Source organism: Passer domesticus, chromosome 9 (genome assembly GCF_036417665.1).
Source record: "Passer domesticus isolate bPasDom1 chromosome 9, bPasDom1.hap1, whole genome shotgun sequence".
In the NCBI taxonomy this organism is placed as follows: Eukaryota; Metazoa; Chordata; class Aves; order Passeriformes; family Passeridae; genus Passer; species Passer domesticus.
The window spans coordinates 34,220,699-34,239,872 of record NC_087482.1 but is presented as its reverse complement, the minus strand read 5'-3'; the positions used below and the strand labels follow the sequence as shown (position 1 = coordinate 34,239,872).

The 19,174-nt window shown below is 39.4% G+C and overlaps 1 protein-coding gene across 5 annotated transcripts; it reads left to right on the top strand.

The window, feature by feature from the left end:
- Positions 1–328: 328 nt before the first annotated feature.
- On the top strand, positions 329–10,921 carry HESX1 (HESX homeobox 1). Of its 5 annotated transcripts, none has more exons than XM_064432606.1 (6): positions 329–1,048; positions 2,117–2,215; positions 4,411–4,669; positions 4,778–4,983; positions 5,294–5,395; positions 6,274–6,538. In XM_064432606.1, exons 3-6 carry the CDS (start codon positions 4,456–4,458, stop codon positions 6,370–6,372), a joined length of 621 nt encoding a protein of 206 aa, XP_064288676.1. In that variant the 5' UTR covers positions 329–1,048; positions 2,117–2,215; positions 4,411–4,455; the 3' UTR covers positions 6,373–6,538. The 5 variants fall into 5 exon arrangements, 4 of the variants coding, with proteins under 4 accessions (XP_064288676.1, XP_064288677.1, XP_064288678.1 ...); XM_064432607.1 differs by having other exon boundaries at positions 331–1,048; positions 4,587–4,669; XM_064432608.1 differs by lacking the exon at positions 329–1,048 and adding an exon at positions 1,062–1,741 and having other exon boundaries at positions 4,587–4,669.
- Positions 10,922–19,174: the final 8,253 nt, after the last annotated feature.

The following is a 19,174-nucleotide window of genomic DNA, read 5'->3' as shown; positions in this document are numbered from 1 at the left end:
CCGGACGTCCCGCCCCCCGCGCGCCCCGCTGCCCCATTGGCCCGCCCGGCCTCTCCATGGGCCCGCCCGGCTTCCCCATTGGCCCGCTCTCTCCTCTCACCCGGCTGCCCATTGGCTGGCGGGCCTGCCCGTTCCCGCGCAGGCGCGGGGGCTGAGGCGCTCGGCGGTGTCCCGGGAGCGGCCCCGTGTGGGGAGCGCCGGGGCCGCGTCCTCGCTGAGGCGGCTGCCCGGCAGTGCGGGTCTCGGCTGCCCGGCAGTGCGGGTCTCGGCTGCCCGGCAGTGCGGGTCACGGCTGCCCGGCCGTGTGGGTCACGGCTGTCAAGCAAAGTGTCCTCCCAGCCCTGTCTGTCTGTGCTGCCGGGGTTGTTGTCGTCTCCTCACAGACAATTACCTTGAGGGCCGCTCCACAGCAAGGGAGCGCTGCTGGGTCCCGGCCGTTCTGGAGCATCCTCGGCACTCTTGCCCCGTTATCTGGGGCATCCCTTTTGGCATGTCTCTTATCCCTGACAAGTTTATGGGCCCCAAGTGGAGGCCAGTCACTTCTGTGCTTGCAGTGAGACGACAAAGAGGTCTTAAGCTGAGACAGGAGAAATTTTGATTAGATATTAAAAAATAGTATCTCTGCTCTCTTAGACTGAATAATTGTGGTGCCATAGGTTGGTGGCAAATTTTAAATGCTTAAAACTACTGTGAGGGCTCACTGAAATCAAAACAGATTATTGATTGGACTTGTGAACTGGTTTGGCTCTGAAATTAGTTAGAATTTTGGAATCCCTACGGTTAGAAAAGACCTCTACAATCATAGAGTCCAACCATTAATCCAGCAGCCCAGCCCGTGTTCAGCACTAACCCTGTGCCCAAGTGCCACATCCTCACATCTGAACATTTCCAGGAGTGGGGATTGTCAGTGCCACCCTGCCCATGGAGGAACTTTTCCCAATATCCAATCTAAACATTTCCTGGCACAACTTGAGGCTGTTTCCTCTGGTCCTGTCACTTGTTCCCTGGGAGAAGAGACTGACCCCACCTGGCTACAACCTCTGTTCAGGTAGTTTTAGAGAGCAGGACTTGATGATAATTTTTAGCTGGGAAGAAAAAATCTATTATCTTGTTGGTTTTGCCATTTTGGGACCAGGTGAACTTAGACTAAGACCAGATTAGGAAGTACATGAAGTCATTCAGCAGAGCAAATGAGTAATGAGTGTGCAGTCTTGCTATGAGACCATTCATTCTTTATGTTGTATCAGGTTATGATTTACCATTAAAAGCAGATAAAGGACAGGAGTGGTGTGTTAAATTGCAAACAATTAAAGATTTTTGAGGTGGCTTTTGTTTTGTTTGTTGGTTTGGGGTTTTTTGGTGGGTGATGGATGGGGTTTTTTCGGTTTTTTTCTGTTGCGTTGTTTTGGTTTTCCCTGTAGGGAGTGGTGAAGAAATTTCCAAGTTAATACTGTTCAGTCAATTAATTTACCAGCTCAACTGGTGACTCACCTGACTGAAGCAAGTCACAGCACCTCTCCCTTTCCCTGTCAATAAGGGTAATAATTCATGGTTATCTTACAAGGTGTTTTAAAGACTAAATCTTGTCTCTGCAGCATGTGACAGGACATTAACAGTGGTTCATGACCTATAAATACACGTGCTTTCTGGTTTTGAGACAGTTAACTTGTGACCAAGCTTTACAGCAGTAAGAAATTACTTTGTTTTGTACAAAGATCATTTCCCAGTGGAATTCAGGAAGGTAGTAACTTAACTGGATTTGGTTTAGTTAGCTTTGTGTCTTTACAGCTGTAAGTGGAATCCAAAAGTTTTACTTGAGCTAAATTTGACTGCAACAAATGTAATAGTAATGAACTGAAGAATCCCTCTGCATCCTCTAATTGTGATTTTAGTGTTACACTGTTTTCAGCGTTGTAGACCTTTTGTTAGGGTGTGAGGGGGTTTTTGTTGTCTTTTTGATTTGTGGGGTTGGGTTTTTTGTTTGGTTTGGGGTTTTTTGGGGGGGGCGTTGTTGGGTTTTGTATGTTATGTTTTGTTGTTGTTGTTGTTTTCTGCAAAATATCTGCTAAGAAGCCTTAAAAATGTGGGGAACTAACACTTGGCACTTTGTCAACAGAGAGGAGCAGTGAACACACTTCAGAGGATTCCAGATGTGTGCCCTGAAGGAGAGCACATTTTCCCTCTGCTGGAGGGTGGAAGCAGCTGTGTGCATAAGGTAGGCTTTATTTGCACTATTTCCCAGTTTTTAACACACTGTTTCTCATCCTTTTGTTAGAGGCAACTTTGGATTAACCTTGAATTTACCTGCATTCACTTAATCTCCCTGTGTCAAAATAGCTTTTACTTCAACCAAGAAATAGCTAACTGCTTTTGTTCTGTGAAAATTGGTGTTACCATTTTGAGGTATTCTCACTTTAACAAAACTTGGGAATTCTGAAGTTGGCTTTGAATATAATACTTGTTATTAATGTTTAAAAAGTATTTGAAAGAGAGCTTTATGCAGCATAACTTCTGAGGTGGTGAAATACTGGGTAAAGAGGTTGTGGGAAAGGTGAGGTGAAAGATGAATTTTTGGAGTGTGATAAGTAATGAAGAAAGACAATATATACCATTTATACTCTTTTAAAAAGCTGAAAATGTTGCCCAGGCTCTAGTGAAAGGTGACCCAGCAGGGGGTGAGAAGAGCAAAAGGCAGCAGGAGTAAGAACTTCAGACCAAAGCCCCCAAGAGCTCTCGCTGTGGTCTCCTCAGCTGCTGCAAACAGCCGGTGGAGGATTCCCATCTCTGAACAACGAGAGCTCCATCTCCTTCTCCTAAAGAGAGGAACTCCACTGTCCCTGGGCAAAAACCAGTGCTGCAAAGTCTGAAAGGGAGATTAGTTTCCTGCCTCATCAAGTATGTGATGCTGTAAGGGGATTGGATTTGCATATCCAAGGAGCAGTGAGTTTTCCTATTATTGATTACTTAGGATTCCCAACTTAATGTTTGCTGTGTGGCTCTAATTACCCCTACCAAGGTATTTAGTTAAAAGTCTCTAGGTGATTTCAAATGGGTTGCAAGGTGGTATTGGTCAATGCTAATGGGCCAAAACAATGAAATACAGTTTTCAGGAGAAGGCTTAAGGTCCAAAAATGGTGACTGGAGCTCATCTTGCAAGTGAACATTGATATGTGTGAGAAGTGTCCTTGGTAAGATCACTTCTGGAATTGTCACTCTTTGAATAGTTTGCTTTGACAGCAATCTTACTGCACAACACAGAGTCAGGCCAGAAGGAGAGGTAACTTTTCCTCCTGAAATAAAAATATTGCATTCATGTTTGCCTGTTATTTTGGACAAATCTTGATTTTGTAGTGTCTCTACAGAAATTTCTCCTTTTCTTGTCCTGAACCAAAAGCTGGTTTTGAGCATGTGATCTAAAATGCTGTGTGACTGACAGATGAGCTTGAATATAAAAATGTTATAGTCTGTATTTAATTATAATGGATGAAATCAGAATTCTGTCACACTTTATTACAAAGCCTTTATCTCCTTTCTTCCCATCACTCGTAATTTTTTTGGTGATTTAAAATGTTGGATCTGTAGGATTTAAATATACTTTTGTTTGCCATAAACTACAAGGAGGGAGAGACATATATGAGAAAAAGGATGCTTTTAAACCTGTAAATCTGAGTGTACTACTTCTATTACTTGAAGTTTTGCTTTTATGTAGTGAAGAATTATCAGGAAATTTCACATCTGGTATGTTTCAAAAAGGCTGCAACAAAGTTATTTTAATAAGAAAAATGAATGCATGAATTATTTAAAATAGTTGGTGCAACTGTTCCTATTAACTAATCCAGGCACTTGGAAGGCAATTACACTGAGCTTTGACAACACTGCCAACCCACTGCACAGCGCCTTATGCCAAAAGCTATTGTTGTTTTATTGACCACGTTCACCATTACATATGCATATGAAAAAACAGAGGCATTTTCATCGGGATTACCCTAATAGCATTAAGAGATTATTTTTTAAATTTCCTTGGAAGGAAATTCACTTAAATGAGATTACTTATTACTTGACTGGTTTCCTATCATGCTTCTATGTTTAGGTAAGTGGAGTCCATTAGAGTATAAAGTTTTTTTAAAAACTGATTTTATACATTAATGATTTCAAATAAAAGAGAAGTCCTATATTTGTGCACAGCTTCTTTTGAGAAAGTGAAGTCGATGCTCTGGTTAGGAGAGATAACACTTTTTGTCCCCCTTGGTGGCCCCCCTAGTGTCACCATTAGTTGCTAATTACTTGCAAACAAATAAACAATTAACTCCTCGTGCCTCTTGGTGGGAGAGTTTTCATTGACATGCTAAAACTTTCTAATAAAAGATTTTAATTAATGACGTTACAAATCCAACCCCCTTGTCAACACAGCTATAAGGAGGACTTGTGGAGAAATGCAAGTACAGTAGCCGGGCGATGCTGGCTGAGGGCGAAGGCATGGCCGGTCCCTCGCTGTGTGCTGCCGCCTCGGCGGCCTCTCCGGACCGGCACAAGGTGCCCGCCTTTGGGGAGAGTAAAACCTCACACTGCTCCTTTTCCATCGAGAGTATATTGGGACTGGAGCAGAAAAAAGATGGCATTCCAGCTGGGAAACCTCACAGACCCTGGATGGATGCGTGCACCAGCTTGGGTAAGTCAGTCTGTTTTGTAACCTCTTACGCTTTTACCCTTTAATAATACTGGCATGTTTCTACTACAAAGCAGTAAATTGAAGCTCTGCTTTTCTTGCTCTTTCTAGTTTTAGGTGATGACAGTAATCCCCACCTGCAAATCCCTGTTGTTTGCTATGAAAATCCATTATTTCATGCTAGAAGTGATCCAGTGCAGGAGGAAAACGTTTTGAAATGTGAAAAATATTTTTCAGTCACTGAAAGGCTGTCTTTCAAACGAGAATTGAGCTGGTATAGGGGTAGAAGACCAAGAACTGCATTCACTAGAAACCAGGTAGGGCTTTCCTTACCATTTAACAAATGAGTAACAATATAGTTTAGTAAAATGTTGGAAGAAACCTCTAACAGCTGATAAGTTCACTGTGATGTACCTCTGCAGAGAGAAATGTCATCAGGAACTAGAGTAAATTAACAGGAATGTTGCTAATTTCAGCAGATGTGTGTTTATGCATGGAATCAGAATTGTGCAAACACTGATCAGAAGTCTTCTGTTGAACAAACTAAGCTGTTATTTTATTTATTTTATGTATTACTGCTATGAACATAGTGTTAACTATTCAACAAGTGTATTTTAATCTCCTCAGATTGAAGTCTTGGAAAATGTTTTTAAAATGAACTCCTACCCTGGCATTGATATTAGAGAAGAGTTAGCTCGCAAATTAGATTTAGATGAAGACAGGATCCAGGTAATTAAAGATTTATTTGAATTTTTCTGTAATTCCAGCTATATGTACTCTCTGCTTATGTACATAAGTAGTTTGACAGCAGTAATGAGAATGTTAATACTCTCAATTTAAACCAATGTATGTACATGAAACATGTCTTCAGTGATTTGTGAAATGGAAACCACTGAATTCCTTCTGAAATCTAAAGCCTTCTATAACACCAACGAGGTATTCATCACCATAATATTTCCACAATATCTGCTCTGTTAATCTCTAGTTATTATGTGCAGAACTTGATAATTTCCTTTAATTTTTTTTTATGTTTTGCTTGTCACCATATTTGAAAAATAAATTTGAAACAGGTACGGACATAATTTGTGAGACCACCAGCAGAGCATGGATGTGTTAAACCAGTGTTTGAACCTCTGTCTTTATCTGGCCAAAAGCAAAATCAATTCAGGGATGTTAATTATTGATTTCCAGGCAATTCAGTGTGATAAGTACACATAAGAATTTGGGCTTCATTTTGTTGTTTATCAGGCTATTTTGTTGCAAGTATTATATTTGGCTTGATGAGAAACTTGATGCTGCAAATAGTTAAGCAGCACCATAAGACGTGTGAATTCCAGATGTTCAGGATCTTCCAGGATCTGATTCTGTCACTGAATTTAACACCTGTTTTTATATTACAGTGAAGATGATCTCATTTTCCAGGTAACCTGGGGATATTGTTTTCTTGTGGTGATAAAATTACAGCAGATTTTGAATTTATATTGAACTTGCAAAGTGCTGTTGTTACACAAAATATTGTCATACTGTGTGAATACTTTTAAGTTTCAAATATTATTTTGCTTCCACTGCTGTGTTTCTGAAAAGCATCCCTTCTCTTTCCATTTTAGATCTGGTTTCAGAACCGTCGTGCAAAGCTGAAAAGATCCCACAGAGAATCTCAGTTTCTAATGGTGAAAAATACTTTCACCTCCAGCCTGCTGGAGTAGAAGGAAGGATGGCTTGCTGTTACAGTACTGCTACAGAAAATGAAGAATTATTCAAAACCTGTATTAAGTAATGAAATAGTAATTATGATTTTATGCCCAGATTTGAAAGTTTATTATAATTTTCATTCAAATAAACTGTAAATACTTGAAGTATTATTCTAATCTACTTTTTGTGGAAAAAGTGAATTGTTCCTATATATATTTGAGTAAGTATTTTCAGAGATTTTTTGAGATATTTTTGCAGCTTAAAACAACGCAAACCCTAGGTTGCACAAGAATTTCAGCTTCTATGAATTACTGAAGATGACTTGAGAAGCTTTATGGTTTTAGAAAAAGTCTGTTTCAAGTCTGAAATAAACTGTATGCAAAATAGATTTTGCTACAGGAAAAACTTTGTCGCATTGGAGTTTAAAAAGCTTATTTGTAAAAAATATTATAGTTTTCATAAAGAAGATAATTTTTAGAAAAAATGTCTCCAATGGAAGAACTAATATTCAACTGCCTTCAGTTTTAACAATTGCTCAGTTAAAAGAAGCTGACAGTTATAATCTTTTTATGTAATTTTAATTAATTTAGGTTATTTGCCTATTTAATTCTCTAACTTGGTTTTCTCCTCTCTTGTCAGTGTAACTGTTCTAGTTATGGAAGTTGCCCTATTATCATTTAATGACAGAATTTAGCATTTCATGGGATCAGATCAGTGGGGCCAGACCAGATATCCAGATAATTGCCATTAATTTTAGGGTGTTTAATTCATTTTTATCAAACAGTTCATGAAAGTTAATTATCCTCATATTTGATATTGAACTTGAAGTCAAGGAGAGCCATATATGAAAAAAAACCCTCGAATCTTTCTTCATGGGCACAGTGTAGGGAAACATTTTGAGTACAGGCTGATGCTGCTCTTTGTTCAGCAGAGCTCTAAGCACTTGCCTCATGTGCTGGTGACCTTCAGGGAGACTCCAGCCTGTGTTTCCTGCTCGACATAAGTTCTGCATTATCTCATGAACAGAGAGTATTGCTCTTCCTTTCTTCATGCTTGTATCCATAGCTGTTGTCCAATAGGATGAAAGGTAAGTTGATAAAATAGGGTGATAGAAAAAATCATTTTATGTAGTCTCATACTAGGAAAAGCTAAAGGGAGGGATGATCTGACAGTCCTTACTTAGTATTTTGAACTATAGTTTGAGCTAGAAGAGATTAAATAGAAAACATTTCTTTAGTTTCTGAAGAATATCACTGAAAAACTGCATTACTTTAGAACTGGGTGACAGATATTGGCCCTTCCATGATTTTATCTTCATTAGTTCATTGCCTTCACTTCTATGCAGAATCCTAAGAATCTTTAATTGTTTGGCTTTGCTCCTGGAAATCTTAATACGGAAATAACAAACTTTTATCTGATATTGAAACATTATTTTTTGTGCTTTATTGGATTTGGGAAATAACATTCCTAACTGAATTCTGTTGTATCCTGCATTCCAAAATACTTAAGAGAACCACTAGTAAAGCAATTTAAATTGAGACAGATCCTTTAGGAATAGTTCTTAGAGAAGCTGAAATCTCAATTCAGCTACCTGCCTGATCTGGTAAAGGCAAAGACACTATTAGGAATGCATTCTTTTATTTTGTTTTTCTTCACACCTCAAAACGTATATTGCCCATAGCTTAACCTTATTGCAGGTAATCTGAAACTATTGTCTGCTTTGCTTCTGGAAACAAAGTTTCCAGCAGCAACAGATTAGACTAATCTGTACAGATTGATTGCTTAAGAACCTTACTCTATTATCTGGCAAATACCTAAATACACCTAAAGTCTGCTCTAATGGAACTTGTCTCAAGTGACGGAAGTCTGACAAAGCAATTTAAGAGAAGCAGTAGAATAGTAGCAGAATAATAATAGCACCAGCCCTGCTATCCTGCTCTCCATTAGCAAAAGTTACCAGCAGGATCTTTAGTGTGAGGTGCTAGGAGTGTCCCACACAGTGCTAAGGGGAATAGAATTTAAAAGCAGAGTTGCATTATTTCCTTCATTTGGCTTTAGCTTGTCCTTCCCAGAGTAAAGGAATCAGCAAGGCAAAAAAGAGCCTCTCACTTTACATTTATACCTACTTTGGCCAGGATGGATTTAAATTTCTCAAATACAGCTGGTTTTTTTTTTTCTACCATGCAAAGTATTAGTCTGGACCTCACAGGGTCTTTGTCTTGCCGTGGCAATATGCAGAGCTCCCTTGGCAATGGATGTGACAGTTGTGTGTCCTGTGCAGGAACTGCAGTGGGGAAGGCTGTGTTTACAGGACACCCTGCATGGAATCCAGCCCTGCTCCAGTTTTGCATGCTTTGCCTTGCAGTGTTTCTGCTTGTCTCTCTGCCCTTCAGAAAATCTCAGTCTCTTTTGTTCTAGTTCTGGCTTAAGCTCATGAAACCACAAATTTTGCTTCCAGCCGTGTTGCCTTGCTTTGGCTCCAGTGATCATTTTGACCCTTGTGATAAGCTGATACATTAACTAAGATGGTGAAAAACTGTTCTAGCAAAGAAAGAACTCTCTCACTCACCTGTCATGTCAACAGCCATGAGCAGGTACAATATTGGCTCTGTCAGGTTGATACTGGGTCTCTGTCTCTGACTGTAGTGGGGCCTAAATATTCTTGTAGTGTTTTTCTGGGATAGGTCCAGTACCTGTGATCCTAACTGGGATGCTGGGCTGCATAATAATTTGTTTTAAATTGATGTTCTTCTCTTAATTACTGTCTCCATATTAAATTTTCTCTAACTACAAATTTCAGCAATGCCCAGTGTTGTCCAAGAAAGCTGAGCCATGTCTGTGGTCCAAAAGCAGATTCACAGTAATTTATACCAAAGAGTCAATGTTCCCAAAGTTCTGTTGTGAATTTACTTGAAGCATACATAAAAGCATAGTTTAAACTTCCATGTTAGCATCAAAAGCCCAGATTGAAATAGCATTCATGAAATTGTCATTTAACACTTTGAATTTGCAATTATTTAGTTTGTCAAGTCTGTGCTTACAAATAGCTAGCTAGCACACCAGCAAACTACATGTTATGATTTTTCTGGTGTGTGTGGATACATCTACACCTAATTTTCTACTTGTTCAAAGTTTTTATTGGAGATACTTCTGAATAGTTTAAACCTGTGAGTTCTATAGTTGTATGTAAGAAGATTAACATTGTGCTCAAAGTGTTATTAGAAGGAAGTGTGACTTCAAAAATAATCCAGCATTTTTTATGTGACTGGATTTTAACAGAAGCCTTGTATAAAAGCAGTGTGAAATAATTTGCAAATGCCTTCAGTTTATCTAACATGAAAAGAAGCTTATCCTAAACGATTGAGATCAGCTCTCAGGTTTAACTAACAGTCATAAAATTAAGGCTTCCTAGAAATTGGTTGTAAAACAACTCTTTTATTCCTTAGATTGATTTAGTTTCTGTATTAATTGTTAGGTTGATGATCTTTGTCACTTTATTTTAAAGGATGTACATAATTGGATGGGAAATATAAGGTATTTTATTTTAAAAAGTACTTTGGAGCTATAGTGATTGGCATGAATTATTATTTCATGAACTGTTATTTGTGTAATGGATTCATCTTGAGTCAAAATCCCATTCTGTTATTTTACATGAACTATTTATAATATCTTATGTATGTATTTGGTAATGAAAGAGTAAAAAGACAAAGTATAATAATCATTATATGGGGGGAGCTGGGGCTGTTCAACCTCTTGCGGGGCATAAGGATCCCTCTGATTGCTTCACAAGGGGAACTCTTGTGGTCACAGTGGGCAAACAGGACTGTTGGTGAGGGAGAGGAATCCAGGGCTGCTTAACAGCCTTCAGTTCTAGATTCCTTTGTGGAGGAATAGTGCCTGCACTTGTGTGACATGAGGGGAGAGGGCTACACAGAAAATCTGGAAACCAGCCTGTCTGTTTTGGGCACCCAAAGTCGATACTGGTGGCCAGCAGCATTTTCAGGAGAATCCCAGGAAGAGTGAAGTGTTGCCTTGCATGGCCCAGTGTTACCAATGGAGTTTTGCTTTCTTAGATTAACTAGCAAATTGGAAAATTAATCATGTACTTGTTGAGAGTAGAAACAGCAATAAATTGGATTTCTTTTAATACCTGTTTTTTTGTGCAGGACAGTGTTTATTAAGCAAGTAAGATAAGAACATGCTCAGAAATGCTTAGGGATATCTGGGCTTTGGTGTGGCTGGGTGTGATTGCCAATGACTTTCACACCCCTGGATATGAGTTATATTTGATGTGCTGTGGGGCTGGTACTAGAGTGACAGAATTAGTACTGCATTGCTTGTGCCTTAAAAAAATAAAAGGAAAAAAAGAGAACAAAAAGCAGTGAAAGGATAGATTTTGCAAGTGTGTTTTGATCCATGTTGTGCATCAGTGGGTGTGAAGTCCAGCATCTTGAGCAAACAGAGTATGTTGAGGAATCACAGGTGCAGGTAGTGCTCTTGATATTAAATGTCAAGCAGGGTCATGTGGCTTGGGATGTTGTAAGGATGTTTATATGTGACCAGGAAAATAGATACAACACCTAGACTGAAAGAGAAATATTCCTTCTTTCTGAATTTATGTTCGAGGATTTTTTTCTCTAAGCCAGGTTTTCTTCTGTCACTAGGATGGCCTGAGAACACCATGAGAATACTCTCTTCCCTAATCTTGTGCAATTTGGAGGTAAAAGGACAGAAGTAGGCAGGTGGTAGGAGATAGTTCCCTTCATTAAAAATTATCTGTGTCATTAGTCTTGTTATTAATCACTATGAAATTTTGGGACTTTGCAATTTTTAAATTGCATGTGTTTCAGGCTTGTTACCTCATTGTGACCTTTAAAAAAAATCCATTACCTTGCATCAACTCAATTATTGTACCTTCTTTTTTCTCTGATCCTTTCTTGCTCTCTTAGACCCAAGTTTTTATTTGACCAGTCCATGACATTTTGCTGCTTCTTAGGTTTTAAGGGCCTGACCACAATTTCTAGATTCTTGGGCATTGTCTTGTCTATGTAACCAAATTATGTTTTATAAAATGAAAATGAAAAAATGTACTTTATTGATTGATTTCATACTTTTAATCTTTAGAATTTTATTGTATGGATCATAGTAATACTCCAAAATATCTTGGGATTCGGTTTCTATGAATGATGCCATAATAAGGAAATTAAGAAGATAGCAGATAAAGTATTCTGCTCTAAAAATCACTGACTGTTTATTTGGCTTTTCCATATAAATTCAGGCTTTAAAGTCCTACATTTTGAAACGGTTTTAGTCTGTATTCGAACTGCTTAGAAAAGTGCTGGGCTGCTTCTGTCCTCTAGAGGCTGGATTTAGTAATGACAGCCCCCGTGCTGTGGGGATTTAATTCGCGCTCTGCAGCGCGGCCGGGGCCGGGGATGCCCGCAGGGGATTGCCTGATCCTGCCAATTACACAATATTTGTGACCGAATTTCTGTTCTGCACACGTACAAGGCCAGATTTTCCAAAGCTCTGAGTGCTCAGTATTGAACAGAACTTAGTGACGGGTGGGTGCTTAATATTTTTGATGCTCTGAACAGGAAACCTTTTAAAATCTTACCTCTAAATGAATTTAGGCTGTTGTTGGGACTCTGTGTCTATAAGACTGCCCAGCATTGTCTGTTTATGGTAGGAGAGTATTTTCAAATTCCAGAAAAGAATTCTCAGGAAAAGTTTCTTCACAGAAAGGGTTGTTAAGCATTGGGACAGGCTGCCCAAGGAAATGCGGGAATTGCCATCCCTGGACATGCTCAAGAAACCACTGGATGTGGCAATGGTCTGCTTCAGTGTGATGGTTGGTCAAAGGCTCAACTCGGTCTTAGAGGTCTTTTCTAAGCTAAATGATTCTGTGAGAGCTTTTGAGAAATTATCCTGCAGTTCTAGAATAATTCCACTCATTATGGTGTAAAACTTAGAATGACTTCTGGTACAATATCCACTAATATAATTCTTCTGTGATAATCAATACAGTGTTGTCAATGCAAATATTTGCCAAGAAAAAAACTTATTACCACCAGGTTTTCAGTTTTCATTGTTTCATCACATTAGTAGGACAAGAAATTACTTTGTGGCTCTGCACTTAACCATTCCTATTGCTTTTTAAAGCATTCAGTCAGAGCAAAATATTTAAAAAAATTTAAAATATGATATTATCCATCTGTCACTCTTCAAATATTTGTAGGATTCTCTAAGTTCAGAGTAGCATCACATTGTGTGCTATAGGATGTGCCAATCTGACAACATTCCTCTAGTTTGCTCTAATTCTTTTGGCACAGAAAGAAGTCAGAGGGAAGCATTCTCAGGAAGCATCAGCATTGCCCTTAGAATGCTGAGACTTCTGTAAAATTTAAGTTGGTTACATGGAAAATCTTTTCTTGGGGATGTTTTTGTTTAAATTAAAAAAAAACCTGATCCAGTCTTTTCCTTCTTTCCTCTGTAAACATACAATCCTGGGCAGTTACTTTGATCAAAATTTGTGGTTTAGGAGGACTGGTGTTTTCAGTGGTTGCTACTATTATAATCTAATTAGAAAGAAATAGTATTAATCTATTGTAGTCCATCATATTAACAGGCTTTAACTTTCCATGGAGTCTTAACAAATCTTGTTCACTGCATTTCAGTCTGTTATTATCTGCATATTTATCTTATTCTTTCCAAAAATAAGCAGCTAACTCAATCCTGATATCCAACTGCTTCAAATTTGTGTTTTAAAATAATATGCCAGACTGTAGAGAAAAAGAACCATGAGTTTGTTTGTTGGAGAGGTCGAGCTGCCAGCAGCAATTGTCATTCCTAACAGGGCCCTTCCTCTGTTTTTTTTTTTTTTAGCCCAGTCATGTAGAATTGCTATGCATTCTTTCGTAAATCTGTTATAAAATGTTCTAAAATTACACTGGAATATTTTTGGGGAATATTCATCATATAAACAAACAAACAAAAAAAGGCAATTTCCATATGCCTCCAGCCTTTGTATTTTCTCTTGCTTGTGTATTTCCCCTTGTGGGAGTAGATTGATGTGCTATTGACAAAGGGCTTTCCAATCTTCTTCCACACTGGTTGCGCAATAGTCAGACTTTTAAAAATTCTTCCACTCATGTTTCTATTGTTCTGCAGTGGGATCTGTTACAAGTGTCTCTATGCATTTTAATTGCAAAAAATTTCAGAACATTTTCTTTAGCCTTAATTACCCTTAGCTTTTGGCCTCAAATAACAAATGATGTCATCCCAAAGTGCCTGAGCAAATAGCTCTCCCTCAGTTAAATGGGAAAGGGTTTAAGGCAGGTTATGCTCAGTGAGGGGTCCCTTAGTGTGCTAGGATTAATTTTGCAGACATTGCCACAGGATGCTGTTGAATTGCACAATGGACTATTAAATCAGGTTAGGGTTGTTCTCCCACCCCACCTCCCTCCCCCGTATTTCCCTGCAGAAGGAAAATGACAGGCTGGCTGCATGGGAAGCATTGTGCTGCAATGAGAAAGGGTTGAGAGTAGAATTAAAACTGGAAACTTTTGTAAAGACATCACTTCATTATAATTTCTGGCATTTATTCAAACTGCATTGTGAGGATCTTGTTTGCATTTTTAATAGCTGTTTGAGATAACATTTCTATATTACAGAAAGACATTATTTTAAAATTGAACCTTACAAATTATTCACTTGTTGTTAAAGAATAAAACATAGATAACTTTGGGGATACAGTTGTTGGTTCAGAATAATTTCAGTTCAACAGAATTTTTCTTGAGAAATGACTCATCCATTCAATTTTTAATTTTCTTTGCATCATAAATCTACTCTTCTTTAAAAGTGCAGTTTCATATTACCCCTAATCCTGTGTAACAGAAGACTGCTGCTGAAAGATGCAGTCCTGCCTTGCTCCCTCAGAAACAACATGTGGCCACAGGGTGTGCTTTTGGAGCAGGGAGCAGTGTGCTAGGCACATCACTAAGTTGAATAATCTTAGAGAACTTTATTATATTCATGTGTATAAACAGATACAAAACTAAACAGAAATACTGAAAGTAGACATTTGACTACAAACATTTTCTGACAGTAGAAGAAGGAGGCATCTATACAATACCAGGAACTGTGAGGTCTGGAGAGGGGTAATGTTATATGAAGATTTGCATCCATGGATCACTGACAAATTGTTCATTTGATGGTGATCAGAAGTAATTTTCATATAATAGCTGTTTGGTTTAGTTCAGTCATTTCCTTTTCACCATAACATACTCCTACATCTGATGCTGACTTGAGCCTCTAGGAATATAGGACTTAAACTTCTCTGGTCATTAAGTGTAATTTCCTGTAGAAGAGATTAAGTCATCCAGAAAGGTCACACAACCATTCACTCCCTTCTCTCTGAACTCTACAAGCCTCAAAACATCCCTAAATATCTGCAGACAGACTGGAGATTTTTGAGCAAAATCTCAAACATGACACTGTGACAAAAAAAAGTGAGCAGGAGTGAAACATCCCTGCTGGTACAGTCCGTGGGATTCTGGAAGGTCTGGCTTAGGCAGCAGGGAGAACTGGATGCTCAGTTTCAGGACCTGTTGCAAAGCAGCTGGATATAGAAATGGCTGGCAGTGTCAAAGTAGAATTCATGCATCCAATTCCACTTTCCCATCTGGACACAGCAGCAGCTACTCCAGAAGTGTCAATAAATGTGTGGCCAGGGTGGGAGGCAGCTGCTGCCAGGACAGCCTGCTGGGTGCTCTTTGCCACTCCTGAGAGAGAAGCAGCCACTGGAGTGGAGTTGCTCTGGAGGCTCTCACCCTCTGGTACTGCCTGGGTGACCTTAGCAAGTGGAGTTTGTCTCTACAGAAAGCAGCAAATTAAAACCAAAGAATGCTACACACAGGGGTCTTTTCCTGTCTTACTGAGGCACAGGGTCTTTCCTGACTCCAAATCTAATTATTGGTTTAGCCCAGAGCATGTGTGCAAGACATAAAAGCAGGCATCTTTATGACTTGGTGCTTTAGTTTCCCCATCTATAAAATGAAACTGGTAATACAGATTTTTCTTTGAGAACTCTGTGTTTCATGAATTCTTGTCACATTTCTCAAGGCACAATGGTTTAACAGTTGCCTTGAACAAGATCGGTATTCAAACAACTGATAGATTTGATTCAAATTTCAGTTCAATTTTATGGCTTAACATTGTTTTCCTATCAGTTGATAACCTTTCACTTGAGCCTGGCCAGATCATTTGAAACTATGGCATGCTATAATATAGACAATTCCATAGAAACAGAATTTTTGTGACCCCTGACACAGGTGGAAATTTTCGTGCCCTTGCTACAAGTGTCCACATCCATTTCACACTTGTTAGTTTTGTTCTTAAGCTTTGATCCTGGAGGATGGTTCTTCCTCTATTTTATGTTTCGTGCTCATCCCATAGATAAACCATCCCCATGGAAGTGGGACAATTTCATGTAAATGTGTACTTTCTAAACATCTGACTTTCTATCTTCAGGGAACTGCTGGATGAAGTTCCAGAAGACCCTCACATTGAGGGATTTCTGTTTTAGCACATTGTCTGCTTGGTTCACTGCATCTGGTGCTCCTTTCCTGACAGTGGGCAGTGTCTGTCTGTAACAGGAGTTATTGACTAATTGCAACATTGTGATATTGCAATAGTAATATTGTCTGACTTAGATGAATATTCTGCAAGACTGATGCATGCTTTTTGCCTCAAAGGGAGGTGTCTGAATGATTTCTTTTGCAGTTAAGGTCAGTCTCTCTTGGGAGAGAATTAATTTCTAGAAATATGAACTATGGATGGAGCATAAGTCCAAAAATGAATTTTCTCTGAGCAATAGAAAGATTCTGTAGGGAATTTTTAACCATATTACTGAAAATTTTTGGTCCATGAGTTTTCATGTTTTTATAGGAATTGCTGAGTTCTCACTGTCTCCTCCATCTGGGAACAGCTGGTCAGAAAGGAGAAGGTAAAAAAACCCCAGATTTTTAGCTTTAAGCAAGACGGGAGAGTGGCAACCAAAAGCAGCTGTAGAATGCAGGATATTGATATCCATGACTTTTGGATATTATGCATTCTATACTACTCAGAAACAAGAGACTGTTGTAAAAAGGACAAAAGAACCTACAGACAAGCAGAGTCCCCACAGCCACTTTTGCCCTTCCATGAGCTTGCAGCAGTTTGGAGACTGCAGTTAGAAACATTAACTGCAGCCATTTGATTCCTGTCTCTGCACTACTGTTTTTCCACCAAAGAATTCAGTGGAAATTATTATAAATGGATCCAAAGCAGTGCCGTACTTCTGTATTCAGCCAGTGTACTCACAAGATGGGTTGGACATGGTGGCAGCATGGAGGAATCGTTTTTCAGATGTGTCATTTTGTTATTAGCTTAGGCTGAACTGTTGGGAAGGAAGTCTCAGTGCTGGTTTTGTCAGATGGCATCTTTGCTTTGTGCTGCTAGGTTTGAGCTCTCAGTAAATATGACCAATTATTTTTGGTTACTGCCAGTGTAACCAGTGGCAGCTGTGAGTTCTTCACTTGTTCTGTTTGCAAGGCAGTGGCACTAATTGTTGTGTGTCCTTGTTAAAAACATCATAGGCTAATGCATAGCTCGGATAATGCTAATTTTGTCTTCACTTAAAAATTACAGCTTCTCCAGCAGTCTAGATCTCAGTTAACAGAAACAGCCAAACAGTTTTTCCCATGGTTTAGAAGATTTAATTGCAGACCTATGGCATTATGTTCAGCAGGAATCCTTGCCTGTCATGGGTGGTTATGGGAAGCAGAGGTATTTACTGACCTGTAAATGAACTGTTGTACATATGCCTTCCTTTCTTTAGCCATGATGCTGTGGTATTTTATGTCCTTTGTAATTCATTCAAACATAAAAGGACGAGTTATATACAGGTTTTATGCAGCCCGACTTGATTAAAAATAAAAATGGTCATATAGTTTTGAAGCTTGTTAGATCACTTCTGAGTAATGCAAGGAGAAAGTAAAGCAGGAATACCCAGACAGAAGTGTGTGGTGTACAGTGAGAAAAGGTGCTAAACTTCCATTCTGGCCTGGATGTACCTGACCATCAAAAACAGTGGAATTCCACCTAGAGACTTAATATTCTTTTTCAGAATTCCAGCCTGCAGGGGCACTGGAGATCAAAAGTAAGAACTTTTTGATCCTAGAGCAGCAAAGAACTATGGCCTAATCTCCAATTTTTGCTAAAAAAAAATGTTTAATATAAAAAAAGTAATTTCTGTTCATGTCAAAATGGAAAGCAATAGCTATCCTAAAGTCACAAACCTGTTTTCAAAGGTAACTCTGAGTGCAGGGCTGTGATCCCTCAACTTAAACAATTTAACAAAGATTTATCCTATTATTTTCACCACCAGTCACAAAGGATGGAAAACCTATGATAGGTGTAAAAGCAATAGTAGTTAAAAACTACCAGCTGGTCACGTTTCCTTTCAACTGGTTGCCTTAGTGGTGGTTTTACATACTATTTTAACCCAAACTGCAATGTCTTTTATAAAATACTGATGGGTTTGTCTGTTCCATTAGGATGATGTTTTTGTGCAAGATCAATCATAGCAAACAGAATGTACTAAAATCAAGGTTTTCAAAATAACTGGAGTTAAGTGATATGTAAAAGTGATGTGTGACAAGGCTGGGCTGTCTCATCTAAAACTGAAGTTAGGGTTAGGCTTAGTGACCTCTGAGGTCTCTTCCAAGCTGAATCATCCTGCGCCTTGGAGGAGCCTTGGGCTGCTCTGTCTCTTATATGACTTTGAGGCAAAGGGGAGGAAATTGATGTAATTTACTGATGTATTAGACCACCTTGCATTTGATATTTGTCAGAAATGTGATTTATTTTATTTTAAAGAAAAGTGTTTTCATCAAAGCATGTAATACCAGAAGTAACCCAAATAAATGGTTTCATTTGGGTTAATTCATTTCCTGGTACCCCAATTTCATTAACCCAAATGAAATATGTATTGCCACGTATGACTTCCTTTGCATTTTCAGCAATTGAAAATTTTATGATAGTATATTCTTCCAGCTTGTCTCCCTTTATTAAAGAGAAATTAAAGAGTAGCTGTGGGAGCTGGTGTTGTTTAGCCTGGAAGAGGCTTAAAGGTGAACTTATCACTCTCTACAGGTACCTGAAAGGAGGTTGTAGCCTGTGGGGTCTCTTCTCCCAGGCAGTAACAGGACAAGAAGGACACAGCCTTAAACTGTGCCAGGGGAGGTGAGGTTGGACATTGGGAGGAATTTCTTCCCAGTAACGGTGACTTCGGAAAGGACTGCCCTGGGAGATGGAAGAGTCACTGTCCCTTGAAAGTTTTAAGAAAAGATTGGACATGGCACTTGATGATCTCAGAGGTGTTTTCCAACCTAATTGATTCTGCAATGGATGAAAACATGTCAAAGATCTATGACTGGTCTTCCTTGGTACCTCTGTTCCTTGCAATGTAGCGGGTGGCTCAGGAATGTGGTACCGCAGCACGGAACAAAGTTGGGAATCCGGCCCGCTACGGGCTGCAAGGCAGCAGCAGCCCGCCGGTGTCCCGGGGGGGCTCCCCGGGAAGGGAAGGGAAGGGAAGGGAAGGGAAGGGAAGGGAAGGGAAGGGAAGGGAAGGGAAGGGAAGGGAAGGGAAGGGAAGGGAAGGGACCCTGCTCCCTCCCATTGTTGCCGCTCGCAAGGACCGTGCGGCGCGGGGGCGGCGGGGCCGGGGCTCGGGCGAACCCCCCGCCCCCGGGCCGGGCGCGCATGCACACA

Bases quoted from the DNA above. Each gene is read 5' to 3' on its own strand.
- HESX1 (XM_064432606.1), top strand. From the start codon at position 4,456: ATGCTGGCTGAGGGCGAAGGCATGGCCGGTCCCTCGCTGTGTGCTGCC. The intron at 4,984-5,293 runs GTAGGGCTTTCC...TAATCTCCTCAG, and splicing joins CTGCATTCACTAGAAACCAG to ATTGAAGTCTTGGAAAATGT. The intron at 5,396-6,273 runs GTAATTAAAGAT...TTTCCATTTTAG, and splicing joins TAGATGAAGACAGGATCCAG to ATCTGGTTTCAGAACCGTCG.